This window comes from Scyliorhinus canicula, chromosome 18 (genome assembly GCF_902713615.1).
Source record: "Scyliorhinus canicula chromosome 18, sScyCan1.1, whole genome shotgun sequence".
Classification (NCBI taxonomy): domain Eukaryota; kingdom Metazoa; phylum Chordata; class Chondrichthyes; order Carcharhiniformes; family Scyliorhinidae; genus Scyliorhinus; species Scyliorhinus canicula.
The window spans coordinates 51,538,084-51,563,293 of record NC_052163.1 but is presented as its reverse complement, the minus strand read 5'-3'; the positions used below and the strand labels follow the sequence as shown (position 1 = coordinate 51,563,293).

Genomic DNA, 25,210 nt, shown 5'->3' with positions numbered 1-25,210 from the left:
GGGGTATGCGCCCACTCTCCGGCCCGCATGGCCGAGCGGCCGTCACTAAATGCTGAGTGCTGCCGGTGCCGTTCTAACATCCGCTGAGCCGGCGCGACCTTCCCGTTGAAGGGTCTGGGTGCAGCCTATGGGGGGGGGGGGGGGCTTTCCCTATGTAGTGGCCTGGCCCGCGATCGGGCCCACTGATCTATGGGCTGGCCTCCCTGCCGGGGGGCCTCCTTTCCTCTGCACCGGCTCCTGTTGCCCTGTGCCATTTGGCATTGGGGCCGGCGCGGGGAAGAAGGCCTCTGCGCATGCGCTAGTTTGCACAGGCCCAACAGCGCCAGGTTCACGCCGGGATCGGCAGCTGGATGAGGCATGGACCGCTCCAGCTCCGTGCGACAACACTGTGACCTAGAGAATCGGGTCTCGGAGCGGGCGGCGACACCGGTGTAAAACACTCCCATTTTTAAGCTGGCACCAGCACTTAGCCGCCCAACGGGAGAATCGTGCCCCATGTTTCTGCAGCCGGCAGTACTTTCTGGACATGTGGCTGTGTAGAATACCAATGGCATCCATGACTTCCCACATACTACAGGTGACACATGCCATTCAACTGAGTTGACCTGTCTGTCTTAACTTTACTTCCGTTACATTGACTTTATTCTGCTTTGGATTACTTATATTACCTAATTATATTTGCTTCTCAGTTAAATCTTTAATTATTGGTACTTTTAAAAAAAATTACACTTTTCTACTTTACAGCAATTTAAAGACAGTCACTAATAGTACTTTCTTAAAAACCAATGAACTCACGGCTTTCCTGTGATGTTACTGTATTTTACTCACTCTCCTTTCGATCTCACTGGTTCCGAGTAGTTGAATGGTCTGCTGTCTCTCGACTCCCAGGTAAGTACCTATTGGTTATAACATGCTTTGGGACGTCCTCTGGTTGCAGCAGGTGATTACATGATTGTAAATCTTTAATTTCTTTGTCCCATTGACAGACTGCTCCACTGATGCAGCTTTTGTGTGTGCTTTACACAGGGCATTCTCTTCAGCACATGCGACTGTTTGAAAACTTCTCAAGACCTGGTCAAGCTATATCAGCATGAGTCTAATCGTGTCTACAGGGACAAGATGGTGGAAGCTAAAGATTTTAGCATCTTTGATCTAATCCAGACGGAATTGGTGAACAAGTTCTTTGACGTAAGCACTGCAGTTTAAGGGCTTTAGCAATACAAGTCTGAATTCTCTGGCATTCAAAGCAATTCACTTTTAGTCATTCCATAAACACTGTGAAAAACATGGGGAATCAATTTGTTTGAAACTATCCCAATGATTTTGATAGTATCCCTACAGTGCAGAAGGAGGCCATTCGGCCCATCGAATATGCACCGACCCTCCGAAAGAAATCTGACCTTGGCCCACTACCTCACGTCTCCCCATTACCCCACCCAACCAGTACATCTTTGGATACTAAGGGGCAATTTTGGTATGGCCAACCTGCCTAACCTCCGGAGGAAACCGGAGCACCCAGAGGAAACCCACGCCGACACAGGGAGAATGTGCAGACTCTGCACAGACTGTCATCTGAGGCCAGAATTGAACAAGGGACCCTGGCAATGTGAGGCAGCAATGCTAACCACTGTGCCAAGGTGCCACCCCTCCTGGTGACAGTTGAGACAAGCATCAGCCTGTTTATTTCACCACTGGCATCAGAATTGCGCCAATTGGAACATTTAGGCTTCCATGTCTTGACTCACACATGAAGCCTGACCACTTGGGTGCAGGACATGTTGTGCTCCAACTTTAATGGACATACCCCAGAAAGCTGGCAGCAAATTGTGTTTAAGCAGATAAATATTTCCTATTTAGATACAAACAGAAATAATAAAAAATGTACCATTCTTCAAAACAATCTGGCCTCTGCTTCCACCCTGATAGCTATTAAGAGGGTCTGTTAAGAGGACAGTCGAGTAGAAAGGATGTCTTGTGGTGCAGTGATAAGCGCCCTGTCTCTGAGCCACAAACTCCGGGTTCGAGACCCACTCTAGGACTTGATGACCAAGGGAGGTGCTTTCGTAACAGGTTAAGTATCAACCTACAATATCCTTCCAACATACGCCAATGGCAGGTTGTAAGAGCTGGACAGACTCTTGGTCAGCCATGCCTGATGCAGAGTAGCACCCTTCAAACTATAGACCTCGGATGATAGACTGGCGATCTGTTCCAGGAATTACCAGCTAGGGGAACAGATTTAAAGTCTGCCTTGGGCATCACAAGAAGTGGGCAGAGAAACAAAACAATACTGTAGTATTGCACAGGTTTAGATGCTCTGATCTGCTGAGGTGAGATTGTTTATCTTGGCCATCAAACAGTAGCCAACCCTATCCTTCCCATAACTTCCCTTGTCCACTTTCAACAGAGCACTGGAATTCGCACATCCGCTTTGGTGCATGGACCCCATTTAGTAGAAACAATCATTTTTTTTAACGGGCAGCACGGTAGCACAGTGGTTAGCACGGTTGCTTCACAGCTCCAGGGTCCCAGCTTCGATTCCTGGCTTGCGTCACTGTCTGTGTGGAGTTTGCACTTTGTCCCCTTGCCTGCGTGGGTTTCCGGTTTCCTCCCACAGCCCAAAGATGTGCAGGTTAGGTGGATTAGCGATGATAAATTGCCCTTAGTGTTCGAAAAGGTTAGGTGGGGTTACGGGGATAGGGTGGAGTCGTGAGCTTAAGTAAGGTGCTCTTTCCAAGGGCCGGTGCAGACTCGATGGGCTGAATGGCCTTCTTCTACACTGTAAATTCTATGATTAGGAAAATTGACAGACATTTTTTTAAATTCAGAAACCTTTACATTATCTGTTAATGTAAATTTGTTGTGAGCAACCCCACTATCATCGTCCCACCCACCATCCCACCCACCACCACCATCCTATCCACCACCGCCGTCCCACCCACCGCCCCACCCCCCCACCACCCACCATCCCACCCACCACCACCGTCCCACCCATCATCCCCTCCACCACCCACCATCCCACCTACCACCGCCGTCCCACCCACCATCCCACCCACCAGCACCATCCCACCCACCATCCCATCGACCAGCACCAACCCATCCACCATCCCATCCACCAGAACCATCCCACCCACCATCCCATCAACCAGCACCAACCCACCCACCATCCCACCCACCACCACCGTCCCACCCACCATCCCCCTCACCACCCACCATCCCACCTACCACCGCCGACACACCCACCATCCCACCCACCAGCCCATCCACCACCACCGTCCCACCACCACCTCTGCCTTTCCTTCCAGCATTATTGTTTCTAAACGATTGTTTCCCACCACAAGCCCAAAGCATTTCAACTTCCATCTGTCCATCGCTGACAACACACTGTCTGTGTTGTCAACTCCCATCTCTTGTAATACCCACTTGTTTGTGCATCCATTTTTCAGCATTCTTTGGAAACACCAAAGTTGTAAAAAAAACTATCTTTTTCCTGTCCATCACTTTCTTGGTCCAAAATTCTGCACCAAAAGTGGCAATAGGAAATAGGATTTTAAAAAAAATTTAAAGTGCCCAATTCTTTTTTTTTAATGAAGGAGCACTTTAGCTTGGCCAATTCTTCTACCCTGCACATCTTTTTGGGTTGTGGAGGTGAGACCCACTCAGACACGGGGAGAATGTGCAAACTCCACATGGACAGTGATCGGGGCCAGGATCGAACCCAGGTCCTCGGTGCCGTGAAGCACCAGTGTTAACCACTGTGCCACCATGCTGCCCCTTCAATAGGAGATAGGGTGCTGCCCTACTTGACTTGAAAAACAGCAGCAGGATGTAAAGAGTGAGTGAAATGAGCTACTCTGGTAAATTTTAAATGCCCCATTTCTCAATGACAAAGTGACCTGTGGCTTTTCCTTCCTAGGACATGCAGGAGACACTGGAGCAGACTAAAAATATGAACATGTACTGCCACTTTGCTCGTGGTGTTGGGGAACCCAAGTACATGCCTGTCCAGGACTGGGAGTCCTTAAACAAAATCCTGATGGAAGCTTTAGAAAACTACAATGAGCTGAATGCTGCCATGAGCTTGGTTCTTTTTGAAGATGCCATGAGCCACATGTAAGCATTTACGCATTATATTTTTGTGTAAAAAAAGAAGTGATTGTTTTCCTCACTGGCCTAAGTGCATTGAATGATGTGAAAGAAAGATAAAGATGGAATAATTTCCTTCCCGTTTACTTTGTTGCAGTTGCCGAATTAACCGGATTTTGGAGTCTCCCAGAGGAAATGCCCTCCTTGTTGGTGTCGGTGGGAGTGGAAAACAGAGTCTAACAAGGCTCGCAGCTTTCATCAGTTCATTGGAGGTCTTCCAGATCACTTTGAGAAAAGGCTATGGCATTCCTGACTTAAAGGTAAGTTGTTGATTTCTTTATTTCTATGTGAACCACAAGTTGTTTCTTATATTGACAGAATGACCACACAACCAGTATATTAGTTCCAAAGACAGTTTATTAACAAACACACTTGTTTTATATGCAATGATTCACGCGGCTACGCACTAAACTAGATGTAATAACTAAGGTGACCTTTACTTAACTTCGGGGTGACCGGCTCTGTGCGGGAGATAAAGCCTTTATCTGTGTCCACGTGGGTCATTTGGAAGTCTTCAGGTTTGTCTCGGCTGGGCTCGTCCTTCAGGTAGCGATCACGGGTCCTTGAACTTGGCTGGTTGATATGCTGAAATTGGTCGCACACAGGCTGGTCCAAGAGAGGCCGATCCCTAGTGCACAGGGCTTCTTACCCTTCTTCTCTTTCGCACACTTTTCGGCGGTCCTAACTCCAGATCCAATGGATCGATAGGGTTTCGATCACCCTCATTGATCCTGGCCAATTAGGGGCAGATACATCGGTAGCTGGGCGGGTACTAGCTATCATTGTCCCAGGCACGTAGGCCTTTCCAAATAAGGGGAAGTAGCACCGGTTAGTCTGCTACTGTTGTTGTTCCTTGATTCGATTTCTATTGTCTGGGGGAAATGGTGATTGACTTTTAATGGGTGCAAGTTTCGGTCAGGTCTGGCTTCTTTGTACAATACACAGAGGCTGTGTACTTGTCTGTGTCCAAGTTGACCACAGTTTCCATGGTCTTTTGCAGGTGGCCATTTTAGATGGCTACATTCCGTCCTCTTGATCCTGAACGCGAAGCATGGTGGATCACAGTATGTCTGTCTTGTTGGTTTTGGTCACCCTTTTGGTCAGTAAAGGTCCTACTCTGCTCTGTCCTAAAGTCATTGCACAATCTAACCTAATTCATTATTACATACATTCATTAAATCAATCCACGACTAATGGCTATTTCATTTCTAAAATTGGATTCATATAAAACATTTTAACTTAAATTCATATAAGACAGTTGGTTTCTAACTAAACTTTCTATATCACACTCATGCTGCTGCTTCTACAAAATAACTTATTTGCAACATAAAAATTTTGAACAGCAGCACCACATTCCTTTTCCTTATCATATTTCATCAGTACAGAGGCACAAATGGCCCATTTTAGTAGCAGTTGTTACAGTTGATTGTAAATAATACATTCTTATGATAGCTTTATTAAATTCCAAAGAAAGGTGCCTGAACGGTGGATAGAGGGGGGCGGGAGGCTCTTGCTTCCATTTACGGAGTCGGAGTGTGAGTGTGAGGATGACTATGTGTATTATCGCAATCAGGAGGAGGACCTTTGGTTTCCTCCCACTGTCCAAAGATGTGCGGGTTAGGTGGTTTGGCCATGCTAAATTGCCCGTAGTGTCCTAAAAAGTAAGGTTAAGGGGGGAGGGGAGGGGGGGGGGGGGGGGTTGGATGGTTACGGGTATAGGGTGGATACGTGGGTTTGAGTAGGATGATCATTGCTCGGCACAACATCGAGGGCCGAAGGGCCTGTTCTGTGCTGTACTGTTCTATGTTCTATCTTCTATTATAGAACAGTACAGCACAGAACAGGCCCTTCAGCCCTCAATGTTGCGCCAAGCCATGATCACCCTACTCAAACCAACGTATCCACCCTATACCCGTAACCCAACAACCCCCCCTTAACCTTACTTTTTCTAGTGCACTACGGGCAATTTAGCATGGCCAATCCACCTAACCCGCACATCTTTGGACTGTGGGAGGAAACCGGAGCACCTGGAGGAAACCCACGCACACAGGGGGAGGACGTGCAGACTCCACACAGACAGTGACCCAGCCGGGAATCGAACCTGGGACCCTGGAGCTGTGAAGCATTTATGCTAACCACCATTCTACCCTGCTACCCTATGTATGAGAGTGGGTTCCATTTTGCAATGTGTTCCCACCAGGTGGGAATTTCGGTCTTGATCTCGAACAGTTGCTGGGTGGTATACTGACTGGAGGTGGTCTGTTGTGTGGTGGCGTTTGGGGCTGTCTTATTTCCCACTCTAATTATGTGTATTACCAAGTTACCTTTAGTGTGTGTCCCGGGGCAATTTTGTCTGATTCCAAATGTGTTCCCTGTACTTTTCTTTAAACATCCAATTTTGGGGCACCCTTTATTGTTTGGTTCCCATGAATCTCCTTGCTCAGTTGTGCTGATGTAACATTCTGATGTGGTCCCGTTGGGCTTCCTGTACCTTGTCCTTTGGTTATTATACTCAAATAGGATGCTTCTGTTGGGCTTGACCCAAAGTCTCCCGTCCTCACGTTCCCCTGCATCTGGGGGTTTATACCACAGCCACCGGGCTGTGGAGAGTCTTTGGTGTTTTGCGCTCGGCGTCTGGTAATTCCAGCGATTATCCATGTGAAGAATCTGTGTCCTGGATTCATCCTGCGGTGTGTCTGTATTCTGTGTAATCCTCGGGAATCAAGCATAGTGTCATGTCATTATCATTGGTTAATATCTGTGTGTATTAGTCTTTCTCTCTTAGTTCCAATTATCCTTTATGATTGTCACCATGTGTGACTCCCCCATTTTGTTTCTAAAAAAAAAAGTTTGAGCAGTACTAATCCAAGTGCCACAATGTCTCACAGCTTGTGTGGTCGATGCTAGGAGTGGGCAGATACTTTCTTCGACCAGTCTCCATCTTTACCAGCAACCATGGGAGGTTGAGGCTTTGCTTAACCAGCTGAATTTTAGGGCGGCCAGTTTCATAACGTTTTGTCTCAGGGGCTCAGAGGTAACAGCAGTGATCAACAACCATTGTGTTTTTAAGTGCAAATAGCATTTGGAAGCGACCCGAAGGGGTCGATAGAAAAGTGAAAGAAGTAAGGGTTTAGAGTGTGGAGCGAAAGGAAGATTCAAGACCTGCCCAAGCCAGTGTAGCATGTAATGAACCATTCCAGGTAGCGTGAAGGGAAAAGAATGGGTGTGATCCCTGTGTTGGGCAGGGGTTAGTGCCGTTACTCCACTACCCAAGCTTGAATTGACCGGATCATTCTGGGGCCCTCAGGTAAGGCAGGGATCAGTGCCGTTACTCCTACCTGGGTGACTGAAATGAGCGGGAAGAATTTGTAGTCGTATGAGATCCAACAAGCGTACATTTAACTGCCATTTGTCAGTAGACCTCGTCTTATGTTCTGTAAGAAGAGTAACTATGACTATAAAGAAATCAGGTGTCAGGCTGACATCAATTAAAACCATGTATTGAAAAGGAAGACAAGGTAGAAAAGAAGACGACGGGCAGGCTCCATCAGAAATTTGGGCACCTTAATTCTTAGCTGATGTCCGTTTCTCATCATCTGGACACCTCAGACATTTGCGTGTATCAGTTGCGTTAAATCGAAAGAGAAAATGCTGGAAAATCTCAGCAGGTGTGTGCATTCAGGACCCTGACCTTCCCATTGCTTACCATTTTAACAAAAGACTCTGCTCCCATGCCCACATGTCTGTTCTTGGCCTGCTGCAATGTTCCAGTGAAGCTCAACGCAAACTGGAGGAACAAGATCTCATCTTCCGGTTAGGCACGCGACAGCCTTCCGGTCTCAACATCGAATTCAACAACTTCAAATGATCAGCTCCACTCCACCTCGACCTATTTGTTTTCATCCCCATTCATTTTAACTGTCTTTTACCATTTCTTTCTTTCTTAATATATATTTAACCCCACCACCCCCGAATCTTATCCAATTTTCCTCAACCTTTCTCCTCTTTGCTTTCCCTCCCCCCACATCTACAGTTCATTCTCTGATGTTAGTTTCTCTGCTGTTTGGCCTTTCACATCTTTTGTTCTCTCTGGGACTGCCATTAGCACTCTTTCACCTTGGTTTCAGTGGCCATTAGCACTTGGTTTCCCTGGGTTTCTGTGGCTATGACTCATCTTTCATTCTCACTCCGCAGTTTCAATATTTCCCACTTTCTCTGTCTGATAGCTTTGACAAAGAGTCATCGGATTCAAAATGTTAGCTCTTTTCTCTCCCTACAGATGCTGCCAGACCTGCTGAGATTTTCCAGCATTTTCTCTTTCGTTTCAAATTCCAGCATCCGCAGTAATTTGTAGTAGTTGTGTTAAATCATTGCCCAAGAGGGGATCCGTACTTTCTTCTCCTGGTTGCTAGACTCGTGTCTGCAGATTTTGGGCGTTAGTTGCGTATGCGTGTGGATGGTCCAATTCGTCATGTCTTACCAACCTGCAGGAATTGTCACGGTGCCAAAAGGGAGTTTCGGGGTAGTGGCGTGATGTAGGGTAGTCAGGAACTGGTGAGCTGGAAGTGGAAGCAGTGTTGCTGGGGATGGGCAGAGGATTTGTCGGTGGGTGGGTGGATGGGTCATTGAAGGGGTCGAAGAGATTCAAGACGTCATTCCGGGGGCTCGGGTAGCTGATGGCGGAAAGCTCACGCCAGTTGTCAGAGATGTCAGTCAATTCCGGGAGGCTCTCATCAGAGTCAAGTGCGAGGTTGAAACCTGTGACTATGAGCGGAGTCGGGGGACAAGTGTCGTCATGAGTGGGGGAGGGTTGGAGTGGGCATCGGGCCGAATTGTCAGTGGGCAGAGTGCCATCCTCTCCCATTGCCAACGTTACGTGGTGGGCTTGGCTACATTGTGATCCGTAGACTTTGATGTGGAACCAACCAGTCTTACCGTTAGGGTACGCTATTTTGTACACGGAGGGGCTTACTTTGTCAGAAATGTAGTAGGGGCCTGCAAATTTAGGGGATAGGAAAGAACTGGGGTTGTGCAACGAGATGATAACTTGCTGGCTGACTGCCCACTCTATGGGGTGAACATTTTTGGCGAAGCTGGCTTTACTCTGCTTCTTTTTAGCGCCAAGCCGGACAGCAGCAGCTAGCTGTGCCGCTTTGATGTTCTCTGTGACCTGTTGAACTGCTTTTTTGTGGATGAGAGCATTTACTGCGGGATTTGCCAAATCGAGCCCTAATAAATATTCAATGCCTTTCATGGGTCTCACTGTCATAAGGGCGTGGGGGGGGGGGGGGGGGGGGGGGGTGAAACCTGTGGAACTGGAAACTTGTTCCTGATAAACATGAGAACGAAGGGTGGTACTGTTTCCCAGGTGGTGTTGTTCTGTTGCACCGTTTTCCTAATGGTTGTTTTTAAAGTGCGATTCATGCGCTCTACTATACCACTGGATTGGAGGTGGTATGCTATGTGGAATTCCTGTTTGATGCCGAAAATAGTCATAACGTTTTGCATTACTCTTCCGGTGAAGTGGGAACCTTGGTCTGACTCAATGCTGCGTGGAAGACCCCAGCGTGTAAATATCTGATTGGTCAAAATTGTGGTCTTTGCTGTGTTTGAACGTGTGGGGAATGCTTCGGCCCATTTTGTAAATGTATCTACACATACTTGAAACCATTTCTGCGGGGGTGGGGGGGGGGGGGGGGGGGGGGGGGACCAATGTAATCGATTTGCAGATTTGTCCAGGAGCATTCTGCAGGTCGGGTGTGTCTTAATTGTCCTTTCTTTGCATCATGTTCTGGATTGTTCTGAGTGCAAATGAGGCAATTCTCAACATAATGTGTGACATCACTTTTCAATTTGGGCCACCAACACAAAGTTCTTAAATGGGCAATGGTGGTGTCTATTCCCTAATGTCCGTGTCTGTCATGGAATTGGTAGATTAACTGGTTCCTGTCTTGGGTGGGGACCACATAAATTCCGTCCTTGAACACTATTCCGTCCTGTATTGTGAGTGTGTCCTTCCATTTATCATAAGGGGCTGGGTAGGTGCCGTTCAGTACCTGTTTGAGGGAGTCATCTGTGTTCTGGGCTTGGGATAAATCTTCAATATTGGTTTGGGAAACCTGGATTGAATGCATCCGTTCGCCTTCAGGTGGTTGCCAGAAGTGTCCATTGCATGATTTAGCTTTAGCGAAGGTACCTGCCTTGTGATTACCAGTTGGGGAGGTGCGGTGATAGCACTTTACTTTAAGGATGCTGTACGGCCGGCTGGTGGCTTCTTTGAGAATGTGTTTCAGTAAAGGGGCAGAGGGTAAGGGTTTTCCGTCGGCGGATACAAAACCTCGAGATTCCCATAGGGTGAGGAATTCGGTCAAACTGTTGCAAACATACAAGCTGTGACATCATGTAGTAGTAAATTTGGCTGCCCAATCCTAACTAACCCGTCCTGGGGAAGTTCAACCATATGGGGGCATTTCGTGGGCTTTTGATATCCACAAGTGCTGAGATTGTAGCATCTTACATCTTTACATCCTAATCTGGCTATCACATGTGTGCAATATTCCTGACAGTACAACCCTCCGAGGCCAGGCTCCCCCACAAAGTGGGGCAGACTGGCCCATCCGGCTGTTATATTTAAATATGGACCAAATACCCTAGCTTCCCCTTGTGATCCTGTTACATAGCATGTATATCCCCACATTCCCAAACCCGTGTGTACATCATAAATCCTCTTTATGAGCAAATGTCCTTCAGTGTCCAGTTCAGTTTTTAGTCCCAAGTCGGAAGGGGTGGCAAACCACCCCCCTCCCGCACGTGTCTTCAGAAACTGCCACCCTGTGGGTCGCTTAATGCTGTTTGTCCCCCAGTTGGCGTTGGCCTAGTCGCAGCCTGGATCCTTGAGTCTGATGGCTGTACCGGGTCTTTCAAGGGGCACCAAAACTGTGCGCTCTGCCCCCGTCCTTCCCCATATGGTCGTGATCACTTGGATTCGATGGCTGTCCGGTCTGACCCTCTCTGAGATCCATGTGGTTGGTTTCATTATCCAGTTTTAGCATGGCCAATCCACCTAACCTGCACATCTTTGGACTGTGGGAGGAAACCGGTGCACCTGAAGGAAACCCACGCAGACAAGGGAGAAAGTGTAAACTTCACACAGGCAGTCACCCAGGGCCGGAATTGAACCTGGGTCCCTGGCACTGCCAGTTTCAATGGAATTCCATCTGATGGATTCAAATATCTTCCCCTCCCCCATCTTGCTGCATTACAACCTACAGGATGTATTGCTGCAGCTCAGCAAGGTTATTTCAACAAAACCTGTCAGCCCAGGTGAGAAGGAACACTCACCTGCAGATTGCCTCCAATCCAAGGAGAATGCTGACAATCAATCGTCTCAATCAATTTGACTTAGCATCACTGCAACCTGAGAATAAGTTAATGGAATATTTCTTGTCCCATTTGTTGGCCTATGTCTCACTCTCAGTCACATATTTGATATGGATTCTTCGCACCAGCCTGGGCTATTGTGACTCAATGCTCAGTCTAGTTAGTCCCAGGCTGCTGTCTGCTTTTTATTCTTGGTCGCTTCAGACCCACACTGGCACAAGATGCTTACATTCATATGCATACAATACAGAATCTGAATATTTTATGAAGGGTATTAATGTAATGGGACAGAACTTCAATTAACAGTTTGGGATTTCCCACACAAGGACCTGAAAATTCTTTGGGTTGTGATCCCTGTGAATGTGGCTTGGTTACAAGTGACATTTTTCATCAGTGCGTCTGCTGGCCACTGAATTGGGGATGTGTGGGTATTGGGGCAGTGCGGGGGGAGGGGGCAGCAGGTGGGGTGAGGAAGGCGGGGTAGGCATAATGGCGGTGCCCACCTACCCTAAGTGTCCACAAAATCTAGCGCCCATTCACTGTTGGCAAGCGTCACCTCGATCACCCGCTAACCCCAGCAATGGCTCACTTATCCCAGGTAACAAGGGCCAGTCGAAAAAAAATGAGCAAGGCACAGAAATAAATTTTTCTCTCTTTGGGAATCCAGATCGCTTCTCTCGGCTTGATCCCAACATTTTCATCCATCCTTTCTGTACCCCAGGCCAGTACACTTCAATTTACAGAGCCATAAGCCTCCGGGGATTCATCAGATCCTGACGAAAATAGCTTAGCGGGAATTCCTTGTACAAGGACTCCCTGCCTCCATCCTCATCCCTTGATGGCATTTGCTCGGCGAGGGTCAACATGGAGATTCTGCCCCTTATCAGGCAAATCTGAACGTGCCCCCCCACCCTGGAAAATAGGATCTGACATGGCTGTGGGTTGACGCATTCCCTGCAGATTTGTGGGTCCAATTGTGGGAGAAGGTGCTGACTTTAACTGCAGTGACCGTTGGAATGAACTGGTTCAATGGCAGACTGCTGCACACATCTCTTTTGGAGAAAAGGCCTCAAACTGACTAAATTGAAAACAGGTCCCGAAAACTGTCGGATTTGCTGACAGCTTTAAGATAATCTTGTGGGCCAATAAATCACAGAGGTAATGATGGCTTTCAGGCAATCACTGGCCTTTTCATTCTCAAGAGAGTGATGACCCACTGAAGTGAGACTGTCAGAGTCAGTCAGATGGTAATATCTGGATGGCCAGTTTCAAGTGTTATTGAGCATTAGGTATCAGTCATCAATTTTGTGAGATGCCGTGATTTATCCGTTAGATGCAGTGGACAGATCGACAGCATGAATTGAAGTCCAGTCGGGTTACATGTGTAAATTGTTCCCATTTAGTATGATGCTAGGTTTGTGAACCATAGCAGGTGAATGAAAATGTTTCGACTCCCAACAGTTTTATTCAGGGGCTAACTGCCACCAGTACATTACTGAAAGCAGAGACATGTGGCTGAAGCCTTTCATCTTGAAGTCACCAGGTCAACCGCGAGAATGCCAAGTCCCAAATTAATTTTTGACAATTCTTCTTGATGGGTGCAAAACATAAAAGCTTCAACCACAGGTCTCTAGCTCTTATCAGCAATGCCTAAGTTCTGTACAGTCCCAGGCTGCTGTCTGATTTTTATTCTTGGTCGCTTCAGACCCACACTGGCACAAGATGCTTACATTCATATGCATACAATACAGAACCTGAATATTTTATAAAGGGTATTAATGTAATGGGACAGAACTTCAATTAACAGTTTGGAGATTTCCCACAAAAGGACCTGGAAATTCTTTGGGTCAATTGTGTTACTGCTGGTAAAGAAGGACGGTGAATGTCAGGTGAAAACAGGATCAGGCTTGCCTGCCACAGTTAAGTGGCCTGTCAATCCCACAGCGCATGCATGAGGAACATCAGTGCAGTGAGGATCTTTTCCACAAATGCACTCGTACCCTCGCGAGAGTCAGATACGTCAACAAGAAAGAAAAAGGATTCTCATCCCTCAAAGGAATAAGAATGTTTTCACCATCTCATATCTGATATCTGCAGGCCAAGGTTGCGATCCATCAGCCTCGTCGCGCGCGACTCGGGATGTGAAGAGGCCATTAAATCTCGGTCTCTTGCGAGATTTATGAGATTTGCGAGATCTAACGAGATCTCGCAAGGCGTTGCAATGTGGATCTCGCCCTCAATGGGCGTGATCAAGATTTTCTTATTCAAGTGAGTAGTTAGTTTCACTTTTTTTAGTCTGCGCCGGAGTTACACAAGGCGCAGGATCAAACGCCTCAACATGGAGACCCCGCCGTGGCGCCGTTTATCACTGGTTTCCACAAATGTGGATCAGGCATCACCGCACTTGGAGGGGAGTCTCCTGGATGATCAGAGGCTCCCGGGTGGTCGGGCTCTGGACAGAGTTCAACCCTGGAACTCCTACTTCCACCTGGGCATCTTGGCACTGCCAGTGTGCCCAGATGGCATTGCCAGACTGGCATGGGCACTGCCAATGTATCAGACTGGCAATGCCCAGGTGCCCAGATGGCAGATTGCCTATGTCAAGGACTGGGCTGGGGATGCCGTGCCCTTATGAGGTAGGGTGCGGGGGTGGGGCACTCAAGGACCCCCTAATTGATAATTTGGGGTATTAGGGGCGGGGTCTGGAGGCCGCGGAGGGGGGTCGGGGGATTGGGGGAGTCCCGCTCTTTTCCTGCACTGGCGAGCTGAGCTTGTTAGCATGGCAAATGAGTCTAAGTGCAGCCTTGGCGGGGCCCAGAAAAAGACAGAGTCCCATTTAATAGCGGGGTTGTTCTCTGCGTTGCAAACTCCTGGAAAGACCCGGCTTAACATGCACATAATAGGATTTTATTTTCATTGAATCGCACCCCTAATCTTTGAAATCATATCATCGTCTGATACCAGTGCAGTGAACTGTTACATCGGATGGCTTGGTGTTTGTAGTCAGCGAGTAGAGCAATGGCGTTCACTCGAAGAAAACTGCTCACAATGATCTTGGAACCTCTGCAGCATATTTTTCCTCATTCCCCACAGTTGTTTAAATCAGGAGCCACGTGAAGAGGTTTCCAGGTACGCAGTGGTGTTAGAAGAGGGCAGCACGGTAGCATTGTGGATAGCACAAATGCTTCACAGCTCCAGGGTCCCAGGTTCGGTTCCCGGCTGGGTCACTGTCTGTGGAGTCTGCACATCCTCCCCGTGTGTGCGTGGGTTTCCTCCGGGTCCTCCAGTTTCCTCCCACAGTCCAAAGACGGGCAGGTTAGGTGGATTGGCCATGATAAATTGCCCTTAGTGTCCAAAATTGCCCATAGTGTTGGGTGCTGTTACTGGGTTATGGGGATAGGGAGGAGGTGTTGACCTCGGGTAGGGTGCTCATTCCAAGAGCCGGTGCTGTCTCGATGGGCCGAATGGCCTCATTCTGCACTGTAAATTCTATGAAAAGACAGCCAATCACCACATTGTCATATCCTCACAGACAGTAAGCCAGGATGTAAAAGCTACTGAATCTCTTTCCTATTCAGTTAAGATTTCAGACAGCAAAATAAATGATCAAGATTGTTAAGATCCCCAACGGGAACAGAACTTGTACTGATTCCGATTCCACTCCTGCACCTCAAGAGTTTGAGCTACCTAGGTGACCAGGGTCAGAGCTTCCTCCCAATTGGAGGAACTCCCCACAGGATATAAAGCCTGACCTGAGAGCAGATGGGGAAGTGACCCTGCGATGAGTGATTATTGTATCTAGTGTGAGAATAAAGAGAGTTGTATCCCGTCAGTCTGGCCTCTTGTGGATTCCTTGCCTCTGTCCACAACACAGATGATCCACATTTTATTCCTGAGAGATATCTTATCTCACTTCATAGAATTTATAGAATTCACAGTGCAGAACGAGGTCTTTTGGCCCATCGAGTCTGCACCGGCCCTTAGGAAAGAGCACCTCGCTTAAGCCCACACCGCCACACTATCCCCATAACCCAGCAACCCTACCTAACCTTTTTTGGACACCAAGAGTAATTTATCATCGCTAGTCCACCTGCACATCTTTGGACTGTGGGTTGAAACTTGAGCACCCGGAGGAAACCCACGCACACACAGGGAGAACGTGCAGACTCGGCACAGATAGTGACCCAAGCCGGGAATCAAACCTGGGACCCTGGAGCTGTGAAGCAGCAGTGCTAACCACTGTGCTACCGTGCAGCCCTTAAAGCAGCACTAGCACTGAATTGGCATTCCTTCACTTGGCCAAGTGCAGGGAAACAACTGATTTGAGAGGCAAAAGGCCTGAGAAAATCAGGAGAGTCTGTGCATTTCATATGATTGCTGGCACTCTTAGGAATAAAGGACTAAGTAAGAAATGGCTTCTGGCATCTGTGGAGCTGAAAGGACAACTAAAGTTTAGAGATAAGGAATGGAGAGCAAATAAAAATTAAAACTTTGAAAAAGAGACTTGAATTCTGATAGTGGTTATGAAACAGAGCTGTCACGAATTTAATTCAGACAGAATACTTGTTCTGCACATGGCCACGGCACAGCCGTCGTGGATTTGTTGCGGCGAAACTCCCGGAAATGGATGAACTTTTGAAGTCCCACCCCTGCACCCAGCTATTCCCACCTTCATGGGACGGGATTAGAGTCGGGCCAGGGTTCACACATGCACGATTCACAGAGGCAGCTGACTATTTAAGTCACCAGCTGCCTCCACTGAAGTGGGAGTTTGGAAGAACAGGAGTGTGGAATTCGGAATGCGAAGATTCGAATAGGTAAGAGGAGGACTGAACTTGGTGGATTCTGATAGATAGCCGGGGTACCCCTTTGGAGAGAGAAAACCCACCACTGCTCAAGTTCATTTGGATACAAGAACAATATTCAATTTATTATTGCTATTACCACAGGTCTAATTTATTGTATTTTAACTGTATAAACTGATTCCTCCTTTGTGAACTCCTCACAACCACCAATCATACTATCAAGGGTAGTATTACTGAAAATTTCAATATTTAATCTTGAATTTCAGTGGTAAATATACAGGGCGGGATTTTCCGTACAGCAAAGACTGAATCGGGAAACACGATCGATGGAGAATCGAACGTCAGCCAAATATCGTGGCTGGTACCAGACCTCAAGCAGAATTCCATTCTCCAGTCCCTCGACAATGGCGTGAATGTGTTCCACGACGCAAGGCAGCATGGATATGCAAATTTACTGTAAACGCCATTGGAATATCATTAACAGGCCCGCCCCAGCATTCTACAGGTCTCCAGCGATGTTGCGCCTCTGCAAGGAGGAATTACTGACGGTTTTCTTGTGGTATTTAAAATCGGGAAACAGGCGTCAGGGGCTGGTTTAGTACAGTGGGCTAAATAGCTGGCTTGTAATGCAGACCAATGCCAGCAGCGTGGGTCAATTCCTGTACCGGCCTCCCCGAACAGGTGCCGGAATGTGGTGACTAGGGGCTTTTCACAGTAACTTCATTGAAGCCGACTTGTGACAATAAGCGATTATTATTATTATTATGGCTGCTGAGGGTGCGGAAGGGGGTACGAACAATGTCCAACAGCACTATAGTGTGCTGACAGTTGGCTGCTGGTCGGAGGGGGGAGTCTGCCAGGACTGGTGGGAATAGAAGGGAGCAGTTAGGCGTTGGGGTGACCGGGCATGATCACCATTGCCACAGCCTGAAAGGCTGCCTTGTGACTGTGTACGCTGCTGATTGCCCATTGGGAGCTTGGCACCATGAGTTGTATGGGTGCCCTCCCAGGCCACCCCTCTTCGGTACCCTCTGGCCTCAGCAACCCATCAGTGGGATGGACGTGCCACCTTCTTGGCTGGTTGAGGGTGCGTGAGGAGTGAAGTGCTTATATGCAGCTCCTGCTTGTCAGGCTCTCCGGTGTCGATCCTGAACCTATCATATCACAAGCCGGCATGCATTGCAGTAGTTTCACATGGTGCAAATGTCCCAATCCTTTAATTAGAGCATGTTGATTTTTGTTAAATGTCTATAACATTGATCAATTAAATAGAATGGATTTAATAATTGATCAGCTAATGCATTATCGATGGAAGATAACATTCAGCACATGTTGCTGCAAGCAACTTGGTTTTGTTCAGATTCTGTGTATGAGATGGGAGCAAGACAATTGCCGGATATGGCATTGGACAGTGATAGCTGACACTGAATCAGAGTAGTATCCCTTCTAAGTTTCTAATCAAAGCAAAAGGTGTGTAAATCATTTTACTCAGCTGACTATGATGTATTTCACAAAGTTGGTTTGACCGACCTCAACCTTGTTCCTTGTGGCTAGATGAATGCAACACTCGAACAGGACTAATAATTCAATGACTCCACAGTACAGCGACTCAAGTTGTATTATGGCTGAGAGGAACCCATTAAGGAATGGTTCTTGCAGTTCCTGAACCATGTGGCTCATTATCATGTTCAGGATTGACCAACATTTTTCTTGTAACTGATGGCTCATTATTAGTTCTCTTTACTTCCTCTTTTTTGTGGTTCCTTTTTTCTTCCATGTTGAAGATACAACATTTTTTTTCCCCCCACACTTTTGGCATGAGGTCACATTATTAAGCATGCTTGGGCCAATGTAGAAAACAAAATGTAGAATAAGATATACGGTTCAGGCAAAGTACAGCAGTTTTACACTGCCTGTATGCTGCTGGAATTGAACTCAATGGAAGTGTCAACCTGGCACTAGTGCACCATGGCATTGCCACCAGTGCCCCAGCCAGCCTTGGAGTGGTACCCCAGCACCCTGTCAGGATGCCCAGTTTGCACTGCTAGGCTGGCAATACCAAGGTGTCTGGGTGTCAGAGGGAGTGCCAGGGTGCCTCCTTGCCCTGTCCCTGACCACCTGGGGATCTCTAATGGTCTGGGAGTGCCATTATGACTGTTTGACGTTTGTAGAAATCAGTACTAAACTCCGCCTTGGTGAGATCTTTCAGGCATGGCTGTTAGATCCCGGGTGGCAGGAGAATCCCACAAACGCATATTTAAATGATCCATTAGGCTCATTTAAATGTGCTGATCTAGGTCACGCCCAATGAGGGTGAGAGCTACATCGTGACCTCTTGTGAGATTCCATTAAATCTGATGAGGTGTTTCGAACATCGCAAATATCGCAAGAGGCCTCACATGAGATTCAACGGCTTCATTCCAACACCCAAGTTGGACATGTCGAGGTTGATAAATCACGCCCAATATCTCTCTAGGTCCACCAAGGAAAGAATAAGCTGAAACACCTGTTCTGATTAATGGTCACGTGGGTACCATACTAAAATATTGCTCTGTGCCTGTTTGACTATAGCCCAGTATGTGATCGTAACCTGAGAACATGAGAGAGACAACTGGAGAAAAATGACTGTTTCTCCCATGATAAATCAAAAGAAACACAAAAATAGCTTGTCCTTGTTGAGTTTCTACCTGAGACCTTCATTGTTCCAGTGTTTAGCCCTAAATGTTATAGACTGTGATTATATATGTAAACCATTTCATTACTATCAATGTATCCTCTTAATGTTTCATGCCTTGTGCAGTAAATTAAGACTTTACACAGTTCCTTTTCAAAGTCAATTACGATAACCTCAGGTTGATGTTAACTTGTCCGATTTATCCGATCATTCCCATTAAGCAAAATACATCAGTCGTAAATAAACAATACTGTGAATCAACTGGTCCCTGGCAAGGCATCCCATATAAAAGGTGACCCCACTGATTGTGTTTCAGCTCCACCTTATGAAACCTCAACAACCACATTGACTTTAACTAAGAATCAAAATGTGAGTGCCTTGCTTTGCACAAAATGATCCCCCCTAAAGGTGCGGAACAATCTGCTTCAGGAACAGAATCTTCCAAATGGAATGAGTATGAGGGACACCATTTAAGTGATTGTGGATCAGAGAAGCCATTTATTCCTCAATGAAGATCTGTTGACTTAATATGGTCTATTGGTATGTTATGAAGGAGATTACCACTTAATGTGATCTAGGTGCCTCATTTGATTGAAATTCGTTTGCACCAACAACTGCTAGGAAAAAAAATGAATGCAAAGTGATGGAGGGGATTAAAGAATAGCTTAAAATGGGCTCTTTTGGTCTAAGGGGGTAATCAAATGATCAAATGTTGACAGAAAAAGAGGAGAATGTAACGCAAGTCAGTGGAGGTCTTTGGGTTTCATAGAATCCCTACAGTGCAGAAGGGGACTATTTGGCCCATGAAGTCTGCACCAACCCTCTGAAAGAACACCCTAGCTAGGCTCATTCTCCAACCCTATCCCCAGGTACTGATCATGGCCAATTCACCTAACCTGCAAATCTTTGAACTGTAAAGAAAACTGATTCTGAAGTTAATTGCTGCTGCAAATGCTTTTGCTTATTTTCCTGATTAGTTCTTTTATCCCAAATTGAACCTGAATTAAGAACCTTCTGTGTGCCAGAGCCATGTAAGCTAATCACTTGCTGGGGAGTGAGGAGTGGATGAAAAGCCAAGTCTCCCTTTCAAATCTTACTTATAGATTCCCTCAGTTTTGAAAATCATCCCATCAGGGCTTACTTGGTTAGATTTGGCAGACCTCGCTCTTCAGGACTTACTTGGTTAGATTCAGCAGACCTCGCTCTTCAGGACTTACTTGGTCAGATTCGGCAGACCTCGCTCTTCAAGACTTGCTTGATTAGATTCGGCAGACCTCGCTCTTCAGGATTTGCTTGGTTAGATTCGGCAGACCTCGCTCTTCAGGACTTGGTCAGATTCGGCAGACTTCGCTCTTCAGGATTTGCTTGATTAGATTCGGCAGACATCGTTCTTCAGGACTTGCTTGGTTAGATTCGGCAGACCTCGCTCTTCAGGATTTGCTTGGTTAGATTCGGCAGACATCGCTCTTCAGGATTTGCTTGATTAGATTCGGCAGACCTCGCTCTTCAGGACGTGCTTGGTCAGATTCGGCAGACCTCGCTCTTCAGGATTTGCTTGATTAGATTCGGCAGACCTCGCTCTTCAGGACTTGGTTAGATTCGGCAGATCTCGCTCTTCAGGATTTCCTTGGTTAGATTTGGCAGACCTCGCTCTTCAGGACTTGGTCAGATTCGGCAGACCTCGCTCTTCAGGATTTGTTTGATTAGATTCGGCAGACCTCGCTCTTCAGGACTTACTTGGTCAGATTCGGCAGACCTCGCTCTTCAGGATTTGCTTGGTTAGATTCGGCAGACCTTGCTCTTCAGGACTTACTTGGTTAGATTCGGCAGACCTCGCTCTTCAGGACTTGGTCAGATTCGGCAGACCTCGCTCTTCAGGACTTGCTTTGTTAGATTCGGCAGACCTCTCACTTCAGGACTTGCTTGGTTAGATTCGGCAGACCTCGCTCTTCAGGGTTTGCTTGATTAGATTCGGCAGACCTCGCTCTTCAGGGTTTGCTTGATTAGATTCGGCAGACCTCGCTCTTCAGGACTTGCTTGGTTAGATTCGGCAGACCTCGCTCTTCAGGGTTTGCTTGATTAGAATCGGCAGACCTCGCTCTTCAGGGTTTGCTTGATTAGATTCGGCAGACCTCGCTCTTCAGGACTTGCTTGGTTAGATTCGGCAGACCTCGCTCTTCAGGGTTTGCTTGATTAGAATCGGCAGACCTCGCTCTTCAGGACTTGATTTGATTCGGCAGACCTCACTCTTCAGAACTTGCTTTGTTAGATTCGGCAGACCTCACTCTTCAGGACTTGCTTTGTTAGATTCGGCAGACCTCACTCTTCAGAACTTGCTTGGTTAGATTCGGCAGACCTCGCTCTTCAGGACTTACTTGGTCAGATTCGGCAGACCTCGCTCTTCAGGACTTGCTTGGTTAGATTCGGCAGACCTCGCTCTTTAGGACTTACTTGGTCAGATTCGGCAGACCTCGCTCTTCAGGACTTGCTTGATTAGATTCGGCAGACCTCGCTCTTCAGGACTTGCTTGGTCAGATTCGGCAGACCTCGCTCTTCAGGACTTACTTGGTCAGATTCGGCAGACCTCGCTCTTCAGAACTTGCTTTGTTAGATTCGGCAGACCTCACTCTTCAGGACTTGCTTTGTTAGATTCGGCAGACCTCACTCTTCAGAACTTGCTTGGTTAGATTCGGCAGACCTCGCTCTTCAGGATTTGCTTGATTAGATTCGGCAGACCTCGCTCTTCAGGACTTACTTGATTAGATTCGGCAGACCTCGCTCTTCAGGACTTGCTTGGTCAGATTCGGCAGACCTCGCTCTTCAGGACTTACTTGGTCAGATTCGGCAGACCTCGCTCTTCAGGACTTACTTGGTCAGATTCGGCAGACCTCGCTCTTCAGGACTTGCTTGATTAGATTCGGCAGACCTCGCTCTTCAGGACTTGCTTGGTCAGATTCGGCAGACCTCGCTCTTCAGGACTTACTTGGTCAGATTCGGCAGACCTCGCTCTTCAGGACTTGCTTGGTTAGATTCGGCAGACCTCGCTCTTTAGGACTTGATTAGATTCGGCAGACCCCGCTCTTCAGGACTTACTTGATTAGATTCTGCAGACCTCGCTCTTCAGGACTTGCTTGGTCAGATTCGGCAGACCTCACTCTTCAGGACTTACTTGGTCTGATTCGGCAGACCTCGCTCTTCAGGACTTGCTTGATTAGATTCAGCAGACCTCACCCTTCAGGACTTGCTTTGTTAGATTCGGCAGACCTCGCTCTTCAGGATTTGCTTGGTTAGATTCGGCAGACCTTGCTCTTCAGGACTTACTTGGTTAGATTCGGCAGACCTCGCTCTTCAGGACTTGGTCAGATACGGCAGACCTCGCTCTTCAGGACTTGCTTTGTTAGATTCGGCAGACCTCTCACTTCACGACTTGCTTTGTTAGATTCGGCAGACCTCGCTCTTCAGGGTTTGCTTGATTAGATTCGGCAGACCTCGCTCTTCAGGACTTGCTTGGTTAGATTCGGCAGACCTCGCTCTTCAGGGTTTGCTTGATTAGATTCGGCAGACCTCGCTCTTCAGGACTTGCTTGATTAGATTCGGCAGACCTCACTCTTCAGAACTTGCTTTGTTAGATTCGGCAGACCTCACTCTTCAGAACTTGCTTTGTTAGATTCGGCAGACCTCACTCTTCAGGACTTGCTTTGTTAGATTCGGCAGACCTCACTCTTCAGAACTTGCTTGGTTAGATTCGGCAGACCTTGCTCTTCAGGACTTACTTGGTCAGATTCGGCAGACCTCGCTCTTCAGGACTTGCTTGGTTAGATTCGGCAGACCTCGCTCTTTTGGACTTACTTGGTCAGATTCGGCAGACCTCGCTCTTCAGGACTTGCTTGGTCAGATTCGGCAGACCTCACTCTTCAGAACTTGCTTGGTTAGATTCGGCAGACCTCGCTCTTCAGGATTTGCTTGATTAGATTCGGCAGACCTCGCTCTTCAGGACTTACTTGATTAGATTCGGCAGACCTCGCTCTTCAGGACTTGCTTGGTCAGATTCGGCAGACCTCGCTCTTCAGGACTTACTTGGTCAGATTCGGCAGACCTCGCTCTTCAGGACTTACTTGGTCAGATTCGGCAGACCTCGCACTTCAGGACTTGCTTGATTAGATTCGGCAGACCTCGCTCTTCAGGACTTACTTGGTCAGATTCGGCAGACCTCGCTCTTCAGGACTTACTTGGTCAGATTCGGCAGACCTCGCTCTTCAGGACTTGCTTGGTTAGATTCGGCAGACCTCGCTCTTTAGGACTTGATTAGATTCGGCAGACCTCGCTCTTCAGGACTTACTTGATTAGATTCTGCAGACCTCGCTCTTCAGGACTTGCATGGTCAGATTCGGCAGACCTCACTCTTCAGGACTTACTTGGTCTGATTCGGCAGACCTCGCTCTTCAGGACTTGCTTGATTAGATTCAGCAGACCTCACCCTTCAGGACTTGCTTTGTTAGATTCAGCAGACCTCGCTCTTCAGGACTTACTTGGTCAGATTCGGCAGACCTCGCTCTTCAGGATTTGCTTGGTTAGATTCGGCAGACCTTGCTCTTCAGTACTTACTTGGTTAGATTCTGCAGACCTCGCTCTTCAGGACTTGGTCAGATTCGGCAGACCTCGCTCTTCAGGACTTGCCTTGTTAGATTCGGCAGACCTCTCACTTCAGGACTTGCTTGGTTAGATTCGGCAGACCTTGCTCTTCAGGGTTTGCTTGATTAGATTCGGCAGACCTCGCTCTTCAGGGTTTGCTTGATTAGATTCGGCAGACCTCGCTCTTCAGGATTTGCTTGGTTAGATTCGGCAGACCTCGCTCTTCAGGACTTGGTCAGATTCGGCAGACCTCGCTCTTCAGGACTTGCTTTGTTAGATTCGGCAGACCTCTCACTTCAGGACTTGCTTGGTTAGATTCGACAGACCTTGCTCTTCAGGGTTTGCTTGATTAGATTCGGCAGACCTCGCTCTTCAGGGTTTGCTTGATTAGATTCGGCAGACCTCGCTCTTCAGGACTTGCTTGGTTAGATTCGGCAGACCTCGCTCTTCAGGGTTTGCTTGATTAGATTCGGCAGACCTCGCTCTTCAGGACTTGCTTGGTCAGATTCGGCAGACCTCGCTCTTCAGGACTTACTTGGTCAGATTCGGCAGACCTCACTCTTCCGAACTTGCTTTGTTAGATTCGGCAGACCTCACTCTTCAGAACTTGCTTTGTTAGATTCGGCAGACCTCACTCTTCAGGACTTGCTTTGTTAGATTCGGCAGACCTCACTCTTCAGAACTTGCTTGGTTAGATTCGGCAGACCTCGCTCTTCAGGACTTACTTGGTCAGATTCGGCAGACCTCGCTCTTCAGGACTTACTTGGTCAGATTCGGCAGACCTCGCTCTTCAGGACTTACTTGGTCAGATTCGGCAGACCTCGCTCTTCAGGACTTGCTTGGTTAGATTCGGCAGACCTCGCTCTTTAGGACTTGATTAGATTCGGCAGACCTCGCTCTTCAGGACTTACTTGGTCAGATTCGGCAGACCTCGCTCTTCAGGACTTGCTTGATTAGATTCGGCAGACCTCGCTCTTCAGGACTTGCTTGGTCAGATTCGGCAGACCTCGCTCTTCAGGACTTACTTGGTCAGATTCGGCAGACCTCGCTCTTCAGAACTTGCTTTGTTAGATTCGGCAGACCTCACTCTTCAGGACTTGCTTTGTTAGATTCGGCAGACCTCGCTCTTCAGGATTTGCTTGATTAGATTCGGCAGACCTCGCTCTTCAGGACTTACTTGATTAGATTCGGCAGACCTCGCTCTTCAGGACTTGCTTGGTCAGATTCGGCAGACCTCGCTCTTCAGGACTTACTTGGTCAGATTCGGCAGACCTCGCTGAAGAGCGAGGACTTACTTGGTCAGATTCGGCAGACCTCGCTCTTCAGGACTTGCTTGATTAGATTCGGCAGACCTCGCTCTTCAGGACTTACTTGGTCAGATTCGGCAGACCTCGCTCTTCAGGACTTGCTTGGTTAGATTCGGCAGACCTCGCTCTTTAGGACTTGATTAGATTCGGCAGACCTCGCTCTTCAGGACTTACTTGATTAGATTCTGCAGACCTCGCTCTTCAGGACTTGCTTGGTCAGATTCGGCAGACCTCACTCTTCAGGACTTACTTGGTCTGATTCGGCA

The 25,210-nt window shown here is 47.6% G+C and overlaps 1 protein-coding gene across 1 annotated transcript in view; it reads left to right on the top strand.

Moving 5' to 3' along the window:
- LOC119953293 (dynein heavy chain 9, axonemal-like) overlaps positions 1-25,210 on the top strand; it is a 686,444-nt gene that overhangs the window by 338,218 nt on the left and 323,016 nt on the right. The window contains exons 42-44 of the mRNA XM_038777408.1: positions 1,027-1,188; positions 3,917-4,113; positions 4,244-4,406. Of these exons, the coding sequence (XP_038633336.1) occupies positions 1,027-1,188; positions 3,917-4,113; positions 4,244-4,406 (522 nt within the window). The remainder of the gene's footprint in view (positions 1-1,026; positions 1,189-3,916; positions 4,114-4,243; positions 4,407-25,210) is intronic.